At 33.5% G+C, this 14,560-nt stretch overlaps 1 protein-coding gene across 1 annotated transcript in view; it reads right to left on the bottom strand.

Annotated features, from left to right (window-relative positions):
* Window positions 1-7,525: 7,525 nt before the first annotated feature.
* The window catches only part of METTL15 (methyltransferase 15, mitochondrial 12S rRNA N4-cytidine), a 94,880-nt gene continuing 87,845 nt past the window's right edge, over window positions 7,526-14,560 (bottom strand). The window contains exon 6 of the mRNA XM_082762272.1: window positions 7,526-9,058. Coding sequence (XP_082618398.1) covers window positions 8,613-9,058 — 446 coding nt within the window. The 3' untranslated portion in view covers window positions 7,526-8,612. The remainder of the gene's footprint in view (window positions 9,059-14,560) is intronic.

Raw genomic sequence — 14,560 nt, 5'->3', positions numbered from 1 at the left:
ATTTAGGAGAATAATAGATGATTTCTGTGTATTTGCTTAACTACATGATTCCATAGCAATTCCTTGTAAACTGATAATTAACAGCATCCTCCAGTAATGTACGTGTCAGTACCATGAAAGAATGATGGCATGCAAGCAAGGTGACAAGTACAGAACTATTCTTGTACACCCTTCCACACTTCACTACACGCAGACCTTCGACAGTGGCAAACAGAGGGGAGAAAGTGAAAGAGCAGAGCTGAAAATAGCTAAATACCCAGGTAAAACAGGAATTCCCAAATAATTATTTTTTTTTTTTTTTTTAATCTCTACGGTCATCAAACCAAATTGTTAAAAAATTGGAAGTATGGCTCCAAAAATGATAAGGCAATCCTTAAAAAAAATGGACTACATTAAGTTATCATCGATTCTTACAGAAAAGAGATGGAGTTCCAATTCAAATGGTTTTCTCTGCAGACATGAAAGCTGGAAATCAACTTTAATGTTTCAGGAAAGCTGAGACTCTCATGCCCATGGGAAAACTTGGAATGCTACCGATGACAAGTAATAAGTGCTGTCAACAGTGAATCTGATGCAGTGATTTGAACATTTTTATATGCAAAAATAAATAAGATTACTAGTTTTAATAAAATTAAAATTAGTAATAAAATTACTGGATTTCACCTATAGAAAAGAAAACCTAACCTGAACATAGGCACTTTATACCTTGTTATTAAATGAAGAGGAACAAACGGAGAATGTGTGCTGAAAAGCACCTGTTATTCTGCAGGCTACAGGATGTGATTGGAAATCAGAGCAGTTAATGCGATACACTGCGTAAGAGGGAGCACGACAGCCAATTGCTCTGCTCAGTAGCCAACCTTAATGTTGTACTCCTAATACAAACAATGACTTCAAAGGAGAAATAATGAAATGATGGCAGAAGTGATTAGATCTGTATTACCTCAACAAAGTTAAAAACTAGAAAACAAACACAAAAAAGCAATGTTCTCTTAGTATAAGAATATATTTGAACAAAGGAATCAATCCTTTTTTTCAAAAAAAAAAAAAAAAAGGAATGATAATTTTATTTATTTTTTTACAAAACCTACTCAAATGAAGCAGAAACCTGAAAACTAAACTAAGACTTGGATAGGCTGCATAAAATATTTGCCAACTATAACTAAGGAAGTTGCTGAATTACAAAAGAGTATTTTTCAATATGTTGCTGAATTACTGGGCTATTGGGGAATGTGGTATTTATGGAGGACTTTGCTTCCATTGGGATATAATTGGATCTAACAGTCACTGTAATTAACTTCATTAATTATTTTTTGGTCACAGAAAAATGTTATCTGTTGCTGGTTCCAGGAAAGTTTCACTGAATTTTAAAAGAAAAATAAGGTAGCTTGTCCTGGGTCTATGTTGGGGAAAAAATACACACACATAAATTACCAAATTCAAGCAGCAAACAGAAAATACCCCCACAACCAGTTGTTTTCCAAAATAACTAGAGCTCTATTAATAAAGAATGAGCTAATATGTCATTGCTCTAAAAAGCAACATATTGTACCATTTTTAAGGGAAGGTTCAGATTTTAATCTAGGCATCAGTCACCACACCTTATCAGCTACAGAAGTGCTTCCACCCAGTTGTGGAGGGCGCAGCCCAATACCAATGTGTTTACCTACACAAGAAAAATTGGAAGGGTCCTGGCGTGAAGGCTAGTGTGACACATCCCTAATCATCTTAATTACTTTAGTTTTAAAATGCTATTAAGTGCAGTACAGCTATAGAGCATGGTATTTGCCAAGCACATTTAATTAATCTACTGATTTATAATTTTGCATCACCTGCTAGCTTTTAATAGGCGGGTTAATAGTCTGTACCGCAGTTAGTGACTGGTAACTACACTACGGGCACAGTTAAGGTCTTGACCCTGCATGTTTGAAATGAGGGCAAGCTTTTTAATACCTTTAACAGGGGCAGCAGCAATAGAGACTGAACCCCCTTTCCTCTCAAACAATATTTCTGTCACCCTCCTGCTCTTTCCAAGATGCATAGCAAAACCTTATATACCAGCTTCAATTTCAAGGATTTTTTTATTTTATTTTTTTCTAAATCTGAAACCCACTGTCACCTCTATTAAGCCCTTGTGAAATACAATGTAAGATACACCAGTGGAACTGCCTCTGCATCAAAAACTTTGTTAATTCATCATTATCATATTCAGTTATTATTGTGTTAATCCTGACAGCTAGCCCAGACTGTCCCACACTCAGTGGACCCCGTTTTGTGAAGTATTAAAAATTTTCAGCTTCCAAAGGAGCTCACCCACTAGTCTGTTGGACGCATCCCTGCACTGACATCTCTCATTGCCTAGCCCAAGATTTCAGCTCTCATTCCTATGACAACTTCAAGAAACAAGACATTTAGAAACAATATATGCTTTTAAAAAGATATTCCTGTAAGTAAAGGTTGCAAGATTAGGCTCTAGATTGTGCATGTATTAACAAGCATGTATGTGTCATTATTCTTGAAAATATGTATTTTGCACTGTATTAAAAAACAAGTTTTTATGATATACTCATTTTCAAATAGTTATCAGCCAGGACTGTCAATAATCCTTATTTTGGTTCTTTGTAAAGTCTATGAGAGATATTCTTAAGAATGAAATTACTTTTGATTAAAAGAAGAAAACTAAATAAAATTAAGGAAGGGTGTGAAGAAACAGGCATAAAATAACGTTTGAAATTAAAAAATAACTTTTCTAGCCTAAATTGCTTGTGAGTAAGTTGTTATTAAGTATTTCACACATTTTGGTATATGAGTTACAGCACTGTGCTTCAAGATTTTTTTTTATATATATTTATTTTATAATTACTGACTTGTGATATATAACCTTGTTAACGTTCTTAATATAATTACAGTTAAAATATGATGATGCTGAGATCATAAACCTGGCAGTGACTTATTCTGAGCTCTACTATATGTTCAGTGAAAATATGAACAGCAAACACCCTAAAAACCTGAAGCAGTATACATTCTCTTTGCCAGAATCACATCCACATATTCAAATTAACTTGATGTGCAAACAAATGACGAGGTACAATAAAACCTAAGTTTTCACTGAGGTGTTATAGCATGTATGAATTCTAAGATATGATTTATATAACATCATTTATTTTCATTTCACTATCTCTTGTAACCCCTAATGTTTTACTGTCTATGTAGATTTTTCCACCAACACAGAAATTTCTTTCATGAATGTCAACAAAAACATGAGGTACATTTGCCACTGCTACCTCTGTAGAAATTGTATGGGCACTAAAAAACATCTAGAAGTTTTGTTCATGTGTTCCATTCTAATAATAATTTGCATGTTTGAGAATAAGTTTTTTTTTTTCTACCTTTTAAATTAGGTATCTTGATTGAAGTATTTTCAGATAAGCAAATAACTCACTGTTTGACAGCTTTATTATTTTAAAATTGCAGTTAGTGTAATTTAAAACAACTACTTACCTGTAAGAAAGAGTTATCCACATCTTTTTGTCTTGCATCTCCATGTTGACAATAAACATGCTGTTACTATAATCATTTGCAGGTGCACTCCGAGGAAAACAAAGCATAGGTATTCCCAGGACAGACAGAGGGAGCTGTATCTCCAGTTTTACTCTTCAAAGATAGCTATAAACAAAGTGTCAAGTTTATATTTGCAATCATGGTAAAAATACATTTTAAAAAATCTCTAGCTTGTTTTTGACTGAATATTACAACCAAACAAATTAGTCTTTAAAAGCATCAGCCAAAATATAATTTTCTGAAACATTAAGGTACAATGAAAACAGTTTTTCTTATAGCTATATCTGTATAGTAAGAAATTCAGGCAGCCAAACACTTTATTTTTTTATTTTTTATTTTTTTTAGCTTAGACATCCCCATGAACAAATATTTGCCCCTCTTCCTAAGTATTGGAAAACATGGTATATCATCAACAAAGTATGTCTAAAAGTATTAAATATGATGTTTAATAAAGTTGGATGGACAAGTATTACAGTGTTCTAAAAAAAAGAAAAGCCCTTCTCTCTCATTTATCCTAGGATTCACAAAACCATACAATTCTAACTGCAGAGGAGAAGAGAAAACATACATAGCTAGATTAGAAGCATGTATGCCTTCCCTCTATTACTTTTGATTATGCGCTAAAAACCATGCTCTGCAACCATGTAGAGAGAATGAGCTATCTCACTATTGGTGCTTATCCTACATCAGGTAAAATTATATATATATATGCATATACATATATATGAAATTTTATTTAAAAAATGATGTTAATTTATTCAGCCTCACCATAAAGTGGATTTTTTTAAGGCGTTGACCTTTGCAGCTTATTTATTAGTTTGATTAAACACATTTGTTTCTTCTATCTTTCATGGGTTCTGTGAGAAGGTGAAGGGCAGAACTTGTTCTACATTCATTTAAATTATTTGTCACGTTCACTAGAGCATGGCAGTTTTAATTAATCCACAAAATCCTGCGTAATTCTACTACATGTCAGGTGTAAAAAGGCCTCCACATTTGGTTGTAATTCTGAAAGACTTATAAATATAAAAGCATATTATTCCAAGCTAGCCACTGACATAAAAAACTGCTATATGAAATAAAAATAAATAAATGCATGGATATATAAAGACAGAATCCCCCAGTCCACCCAACAGCATTCATGATCCTGGTGCAAAAGGCCCTAATTTTACTAAAAAGCTTTCCCTGGAGAGATTTTGGCTGCACAAGAAAAGCAGATATGAACTCTTTATTACTTTTGCTAGAGATAAAGACGTTGGGTAGAATGGACAGCAACAAATTGGCTTGAGTTCATTACTTTGCTGTTTATTCAAGGTCTTCTAATTTTTCACAAGTACTTATGTACTCTACACAATGATAGCTAATATCTAAGTTATTTTTAAACGTAAATTAATCAAATAAAACCACCAACAAGCTGTATCTCAGACGGCTTGCTGCAACCATCCTACCCCTGCATGTCTCCTTTCCTCAGGGCATACGTCCTCATGTTTCCACCCTCGTGGCACTGTTATACTCTTTAGAGCATAAACTCTGTAATTAATACCATGTCTTCTCCAATATAAAGAGCAATATCATAGCAATTATTGTATGAATCATTAATAATAGTAGAAATGCTACTCTAGAAAGCAGAATGCAAAGCCTTATACAACACTTGCTACTAAAGGATAGCCATTTGATAATAGTGGGTATATTGAAATAACTATTTTCTCCATTCACGCTACATTAAGACCCTTCTCCTTCAAAAATCTGTCAAATACCACAAAATGTATACAAAAACCGACATTTCCAACACACATCTTTCCCAGTCAATTGCCAATCTCAGTAGATGCAACTATAAAAGACTACTGAGAAATTACTCAACTACAGTAGATGTAAAAAGAAAATTAATTCCTTATATTACTTGAAGACAGTATGATTAGCCCTTCATATTCTTAAACAACGAAACTTAAAATAATTCTTAGGAAACAATACTGAAATAATAATTGTCAGAGGGCCCTCATACAGCTACACAGGTTTTAAATGCAGCTAATTTCTTAAACTTGATGCTTTTAAAAAGTACTTTTTATAGTGTTTGTACTATAAAAACCTCACAGCATAACTGTGTCTGGTTTTCAAGACATTATTCTACATAAATCTTTTCTTTCGGTAGGTACTTTAGACTGCATGTCAACTTTGTACATTCTCTTGAGTAACCCATTAAATCAGATTTTTAAAATAACTTTAATATAAAGTACATTTAGAATGCACAGGAATAGTCTCATAGTTGGTTTTTGATCTTTTATTTTTTTCCCACACACTTCTGAGTCCTAATAAGAAAAGAGATATTCTAGCAATAAGCTCCGCACATACACATTGCTTGGCAACACCACCATCTTTCCACAACTACTGCTTCATATTCTCTACAAATATTGAACATATTGGTCACTTCTGATCTTCCCATCACGTACAATATTATGGTATTGCCACATTTTCTGTAAACATAGGCTACAGTATTTTGTTTGATTGGTTTCAGATATATGATCTTGCATTTGATTGATTTCAAATTAATATTGCTCAGGTTTAATGGCAATTCTCAGAAATGATATATAATTTGTATCTTGATGGCATGATTTAGTTTTCATTAAGACTGTAATTTTCTACCAGATACCATCTCCTTCATACAAAAAATGTTTTTGGTTATGGTAAAAAAAAAAGAAAAGAAAAAAAAAGTTTAGTTCTCCTAACATGTGCAACTTACCACATTAGGAAAGTTCAACGTATGTTGGAAAAAAAACGAAGGCCTAATACCCTTCACGTAACAGAACTTCACCTACTAAACAGAAATGAAATGCCTAAAGATACAAGAATACTTTGTCTAAAAATAAACAGAAGTTTTTTTTTTCTGTGAAAAAAAAAAAAAAATCTGTTTTCTGTGAAGCAGAAATTAAATTCAAGGACTCTCCATATCTCAAGGCTGAAAGTGAGAAGACCCTGAGAAGAATGAAACAGATCCTGTACAGAGAAGAGCTCACTGATTGATGCACTTCCTTGGCTGTGCAACTCCAACCTAAAAGGATTTGCAACCTTCATCATCAAAGGTAAGGTCAGGTCTCCTACTCTTGAATCAGAAAATGAAGAAGTGCATTTACAACAACTGGTATACAGTAGTTTATCATAAGAATCTGTGTCTTTGAAATTAGATGTGGGAAGCGTGTTTTTTTAATATAGTTTTAAGCATAAGGAATTGTAATATCTTCACATAGTTTCTGCAGATATTTACTTCTACAACTGGATGTTCTTGTCCTCACACGTGTTCCTTAACAGCACATAGCCCTGCATTATAACTCTTTTAAGCGTATGGTAGAAGCACGATTTTTCCAACCTCCTATTGGAGTACATTTCAATATGGAATCTTAACTAAAAATAACTGTTGATATTTATATTTAATGCGTGAATGAAAAAATATCTATTTAAGGCAAGGGTTGTTGTCTCTACGGTGTCAGTAAATAATATTATTTGAAGTGGAATGCTGTATTTAATATTTAATAACATATATAATGAAAGCGGAGAGAATATTGAAATTTTGGAAGTGCCCAACATTCAACTGGTATTTCAGATTAGTGATCTATGTTATCATGATTTAGCTTTACCAATGAATTAAATAACAGTCAGGTATCAATATACTGTATATTATAGATGGTGAATTTAAATTTCAATTGTTTGTGTCAATATAATCCCAAACACTCCAGTGAAATAATCGACACGAAGAGGATGATGCTTGATGAAAATCAAGTCTGGAATGATCCAATCAGTGTTGTTTCAAAAGCTACTGAAGTAATCATTTAGCTCAAAGTCATAAGTTATGTTTTCTAATTCTATCAGCCAAGCTTCTGGTTCACCACAAACGAAGCCCTGCTACAGATCCGATTATCCAAATAAGGACTTTTTTTGTTTCCTTAAGAGGTAAGTCAGAGGTCAAAGAATATGAAACTTATGGCATTATCTGATCATCATTAACATACAAAAAAAAGCAAAACAATGGTCTTTTAAGACCTAAAGCTAAATTCAATTCATATTAACTTATATAACAAATATATTACAAAACTAAATTACAAATTTTACCGGCTAGGATGGCATACAAATAGGAAACTGGTGTTAGTAGGCCACTTATTTTATAGGTAACTAAGTAGCACCTCTTAGTGAAATTTCATCAGGAAAGGAGAATACCACAGAAGTCTCACAGTATCCTGTTTGTTGGGTTCATAGTAATTCCATCAACACACAGAAGTTCTACTGCATGGATGCACAGAAGCACAGGTTGCAGGAAGAAATCCAAATTATCTAGTACAAATCTTCACGGTGCTTACTCACTGCTTATAATGTCTAAATGCAATACAGCGACCTTTTACGTAGCTTTTTTTCCCAAGAACAATTCATTATTTAAAATCCATAAACACTAAATTACCAGGCTATCACTCAGATGTAAATATTTACTTATTAACAAAGGTAAGAGCTCATTCATAAATTCCTGGATTAGACATTACATAATGGTATCAGTTTATTGAAGACATAGCTCCTAGCTACAAACATTCATGCAACAAATCAACAGACACAGAAATTTAAATATCATGAATTCTTAGGCTAGTTTAAAAACTTACTCTAGACTAAACCAGTAATCTGACTTAGTTTTGTGAAACCAACACCCATAAAAACACGTCTTTCTTGTCTTTCTCAATCAACAATCAGAATTTAGTCTGTTATGTCAGAGTTCTGAATTTAATCTAAAGGGAATGTTTTAACTACATCAAAACCATAGTTAAAAAAAAAAAAAAAACTTTAGTTTTTACGCTCCTTTAAAAAATATGTCTTTTTGTTATAATTAGTGATACCCACTCATCTAACTTATTTTACCATTTGATATTACATCCCAATTAAAATGAAGCACAATGATAAGAAAAATGTTTTCTAACAGCCTTTTCCATTTTATTTTTTATTTTGATATTATCTGTCCAGGTAGCCTTCTGGAAAATGAAATTTTAGGAAATTATACAATTATATAATGATAAATTGTTTTAGAGTTTAATAGCAGCTCTTAGCTTGGCTGACCTCCCTCTTGGGTTTGTTTGATTATCTTTGGCCTGAGGGGTGAGAACTTTTTTCTGTATAAAAGTCCATTTTGAGTTGGGTTTTCCATGGGGAAATTCTTGTGAGTCATCTTCTTTGGAGGAATTTTTCAGAGCTTGTCTTATCTTCTGCCGTGAGCCAAGATTGTACTTTTCTGTCATGTCTATTCCATGAAGAAAACGTTTGATGATACGATCTTCTAGAGAATGAAATGAGAGGGCTACTAGGCGACCTCCAGGTTTTAGAAACTTCTCAGCTGTCTTCAGCCCTATAAAGAGCTCATGAAGCTCATCATTTACAAATATTCGCAGGCCTTGGAAAGTTTTGGTGGCAACATGTGTAGGTCTCTGAAGCAAGTCTTTTCGTGCATACAATGCTGATGCTGGAAAAGCACCTGTAATACATTTGAAAAGGTTAGCATTTCGTTATTTCTACACTGCTAATCTGACATTAATCCACTCGTGCATGATGAATTGAAAGGAAAGCATACTTACAAAAGAACCCTGAGTAGTGAGCTTCCTTCTTTAAAAGATATATTTCCTGCTTTGAATCACTTTTAAAACCCTATTAAACTGAGCTGGCTTGCATTGGAGTGTTGTTTTTTCCTATAGGAACTGCTTCCTGAAATGCTTCACAAAGTTAAAATGCAAAATGATAGCTGAAACCAAAGCAGGGAAAAATGAAGATGGGCTAGATAAATCCTATACCTTACAGCTCAGTATAATCAATGCCAATTAATTGTTTGAGGTGATTTGTTTTATGCTTTTAAGGCAAGAAAAAAAAAAGGTGGACACAAAATTTTAACTTTTGCCTTCTACATTATTATGCACTTGCAAAAATAAAATGTATGTTTTACATTCAGTTACGTACAAAATACAATGTTTATCTACTGGCAATTATCTTTCAATTAATTACTGAAAGCTTAAAAGAGATGTCTTAGTTTGGAGATAATAATTCTTGACCATTATACCTGTGTTCCTTCAAATGATCACAAAAGAACCTTGAGAAAAATAGAAAATGCAACCGATATTGTTGATTTCTCACATGTTTATATAGCACAATGTGTCAAGGTATGAGTTTTTTGAAGAAAAATCACCACCTTAAATAATTTTGACTGGTGGCACAAAATTCCCTCCTCCTCTTTCCCCAAAGTCCCTCCAAGTTATGCAAGTCTCTTTAGAGAAAGAAATTTTCATGGAAACTTCAACATAGCATTATTTTATGTATTTTGTGCTTGAATCTTCATTATCGGAGTACAGAGAAAAGAACTAGAGATTTGATGGATCAAAGAGACTAAAGTGCAAAAGCCTTACAAGATCTGTGAAACCCGAGTAAACTTGTAATCTATTACGTAAGTGAATGCAGACATTTTATAGTGGCACATAAATGGAAACAATTATTTTTCAAAAAAAGAGAACCCATTAGAGATAAGGCAATTCAACTGGCATGTGTGTATTAAAATGCCTTAATACCATGCCAGTGCTAAACTACAACATAATAAGGCAATGGGTTTGAAAGGAATGCAGTTCAAACTCAAGTTAATATTCAAGTCAATATTCTGCGTAGCGAAGTAAAAGAAAGGAGCATGATACCTCTGAAATAAGTTGATTAAATTCACATTTTAAAAAGTGATTGAAAAAAATAAAATAATAGAAATACCAAAGTTCTTCTATATTTTTGCCAATATACTGGGACAAAATATTGTATTGGTGGAATTATTCAGAATTTTAAAGGTGAGATTCTACTTATGTCAGAAAATACATGTTCAACATCACAAACACAAGTGATCATCACTGTTAAGCAAAGGGAGAAGCCACTAATAATATATAAAATTGAATAATTATCAACTAAGTTATTATCATGTATGCGATGCATCCAAGGTGCATTTCTGCATACTCTATTTTCCCAGCCATATTCCTTCTCCTCTGACTCTAATGACAAAAATGCCTGAATTAATTGAAAAACCTCACCATAGCTGTTTCCTTCTTACTGCTGTCTGAATCCTTCGAGACAGAAGTGGCAGCAGGATGCACTTCTCCCAATGCACATTACTGCACAGGGATGTGTGGCTTAAACTGTGCTTTACAACTAAAATAGATTTCATCTCTGGGCACTTAGCTCCTTTATCAGGTCTGGACTCTAGGAAAAGTTATGTTAGCTACCTACTGTCATTTCTGTCTTTGAGACCACCATGTTTTGTAACTTATATAAATCATAAAGGGATACTTACTGATGCCCTAAGAAACCAGCTTGTGCTACCTAGCACAATATCCATTTCCATATTTTTCGTATATCTAAAAACAGGCTCTGATTTGAAAATGAAACGCTTCAAACCACCACTGACTGCTATTTATATGTGAAGAAAATAGTCTCTTTATGCATAACATAATGGCATGCTGAGCAAAATAAACAATTTTCTTTATACACTTAACCAACACCTACAAATACAAGTAATTTGCTCAGAACAGCAGTGTTTAAAATTAGTATGTAAAGTATCAAAAGAATACCACAGGACATGCGTATTTCCATAGCATTCACTAAGTGACTAAATCTACATAGCTTCATATTCTCCTTAAGCCCTGTCTTAGGTTTCATTTAGAATCGAATTTTTCTTCAGGAGAACTTCAAGTGGACACATCAGATACTTGGGTATTGGTTGGATTCAACTACAAAAGCCAATGATTCTTGACTAAAAATGACAGTTTGTGAAAACAATACCACACGAGTCTCTTCCAAGCATACGTTTTCAAATAATGAAAACATACCTCTCCCTCCTTCCCCCTTCCAAAACCAAGCCTATTGCCACCATGTTCACTCTACTGAAAATACCTGTAACTGGAATAGAAAAGCAATGTTTCCATACAAAATATTTCCTACTAACAAGCTAGTGAATTAGAAAGCAGTATGGTTGTTGATTTGTTTTTTTCTCCCTCCACTTCAACTGGTATCGTTCTACCAGCTTTATGCAGAACCTCCATTCTCTTGCCACCTGCTGAAAAATTTAAAGTTGTGATGTCAAGAACATCAGTTTTACACTTTCAATTTTGGACTGTTACTATCGGGAGCTGGCGTTCACCTCTCAAAGCAGATCCACAGAGTTTTTAACTTATTAAAAATTCATATTTTTGCAGCCTAAGCATTTAAGCAGCCTAAGTACTTTCTAAAAAATAACGCTGTTTTTCTGTGGATAAGATATTTCTGATATTCTAAGAGTATTCCAGCTTCCAAAAGTATCACAGATACAAATAAAGCCAACCCACAAGAGTACAGCGTGAAATCTGGGTACAAAACTGACTGTGCTTATTTATTGATTGGAAGCCTAGAATGAGAATTGTTATTTAAATTTCCACGGCCAATCTCACTGGAACTTTAGTAAAATACTGAGTTTTATGTTGTATGTCATCAGAATATCTTTTACTAATCTGAATAGAGTTGATATAGATATCTGTTCTATTTCCAAAATGGTTTTGTAAAACCTAAATGCTAATACTGGTCTGATTTTTAGCAGTTCTGATCACACTGATATTTTGCAATTGAAATACTGAGTAAATAAACTAAATAAATTAGATACTCAGGCTACCAGCATGACTAGGACAGTGGCAAATCTTAAGAAAGTTCTTTCAGGTGTCTTGCCGTGGATGTTTAGCGTAAAGTCTTTCTCCAATACTCTTCTATGGCAATTAACCGTGCTTTGAAATATCTGTAAAGTAAACTGGAAAAGTGAGTCCTTGTAGCACACATTTATGAGAAACTCTGAAGAAAATTAAATAAAAACCATAATATATTCTGCAAGTATAATAAAACTTTACACGCCTCAGGTGAACGTGAGAAAACAGCACAGGACATATATAATGGTGCCGAATACTGGTAAAGGATACCTTACCACTGGTAAAGGATACACCAGGAAACTGGTATAGAAATTCAGACACTGCAGTTTTATGCAACCAAAAAGACTAACTAAAACCAAAATGTCTTCAAGTTCAATGGCCTATTGGTCTGTCTTTAGAGACTGCTATTAAGTACTAAATGTAATTTGTGATGGGGATTTCTGTTATACGGGCCTTCATCTTTTTAAAGTCAGTAGATATAACCTATGTGATAGGGGTGAAAAATATTTCTACCCCACTCTTAGCCCTCTGGTATAGTTAAATAGAAACCTACTTGTGCTTACTGATGAGGCACAAAATCCAGCCCCCTCCAATTGTTGCAACAGTAAAAGAAAATACTTCCTGGTAACAGGCTGTGCAATGTACAAAAACATATATATATAAATCTTTATTGGAAGCTTATAAAATGAATTTCATTCATAAAAACACCATGCTTCCGGCTAGATGACTGGTTTGAAATCCCAGAGAGAGAAATTATCATTTTTAGTTTTGGGATGCCCTTATGTTACTTACACTTTTAAAAATCTAATAGATTCACAAGTTAAAATGTATTGAAATTCTTAAGCTTGTGAATGAAATTAGCAACGTGCTGTGCCTGTCAATATGAACTATTAAAGTCTCCAGAGTGTACAAGAGTGGGAGAGTTTAAAAATTAATTCAGATCGTGCACCTGTTTGCAGGAATCCGTCTGTTGAATTAGCATTGCATTTAATAAGTTTCTGTGACGCAACTAATGTCCTTTTGTCTAGGCTCCCTCAGTACAGTGTTAATTCACACCCATCTGAATTTCAGGCAATATTACAAATTCCAAACTGATAATTAAAGTATATCAGTGTGGAACAATCTGAACAAGACTGACTTTACCCATTAAAGTTTTTTAAACTTTTCACGATTCTTTAGTATCTCACCATCAATTCCTTTCAAGTCCAAATGACTACATAATCTCAAAACGACCTGTTAACAGATAACATATTTCAATGCCATTGAGAAAAATTAAACTGTGAAAACAAATGAATAGATGACAAGGTATATTACCCACTAGAAGGAAAAATTGAGAAGCAGTACAGAAAAAAACAAAATTACAGTCTAAAGAATTTCACTATGTCTAACCAGTTTTCCTGCACATCCAGTTAATACTATCATTTCACAACAGAACTCAATGAGCTTCAGCAATAGCCATCAGGAAGTACTTCTTAATTGAATTCTACACATCTATTCACAGATCTTCAGTAGAGAAACACTGATCTTTAGTATTTACACAGTGTTCATCATTACAGATATCTGTGTGAAAATTGTAAACAGTGAGTAGAGTTTGACTGAGCTACAGGAAGAGACAATATTCGCATCAGTGAATTTAAAAAAAAATAAAAAAATCTCCTTTTCCCCTGTGTAAATTGCAGGATCCACAGCTTACTCAGAGATCTCCTTATTTAAATGCCTCAAAAGCATTTTGGAAAACATTTAGAAAAAAATAAGCCAAACTTTTTTTTTTTTTTAATTTTATTTTGTAGGACTTTATTCAATGGCACGGTAAATTGAGATGACTTTCAGGCTTTATGCCACGAGTTAGAAGGAATTATTTCATTGAATTGGAACAAAAGACTTTTGTTTAACTAAGAAATCACTTGGATACCTGAGTTAGCCCTAAGGTGTTGTAGGCAATCTTGACATACTAATCTATTTATAATTTTTTCAAGCTGTACCTTAAAACTTTAACTTTCTCCAATGCGAACTTTAGAAGTGTCTGAATGATCTCTAACTGTTGTAGAGCCTTTTGTTTTGCTTAGTTTTGTCATTCTTATCTCCCAATCAATTAACAGCAGCAATACACCTTCTAACTCCCTTTATTGTTTGTTTCCTGGATAGCATTTCCCTTTTCCATTCCAGGCTAGTCCAAATCTAACTTGGATTCATTGGGATTCTGGTTATCAGCCGGAACTTACCACAGAAGTTTGGAGTTCTGGAAAATCTTAAGCCATATTAAACCATAAGATTTTAGAGAAATATGG

The sequence above is a fragment of the Aythya marila genome (assembly GCF_965140915.1).
Source record: "Aythya marila genome assembly, chromosome: 5".
NCBI classification, from domain to species: Eukaryota; Metazoa; Chordata; class Aves; order Anseriformes; family Anatidae; genus Aythya; species Aythya marila.
The sequence above is the reverse complement of the archived record's forward strand: the minus strand, read 5'-3'. Positions and strand labels throughout refer to the sequence as shown.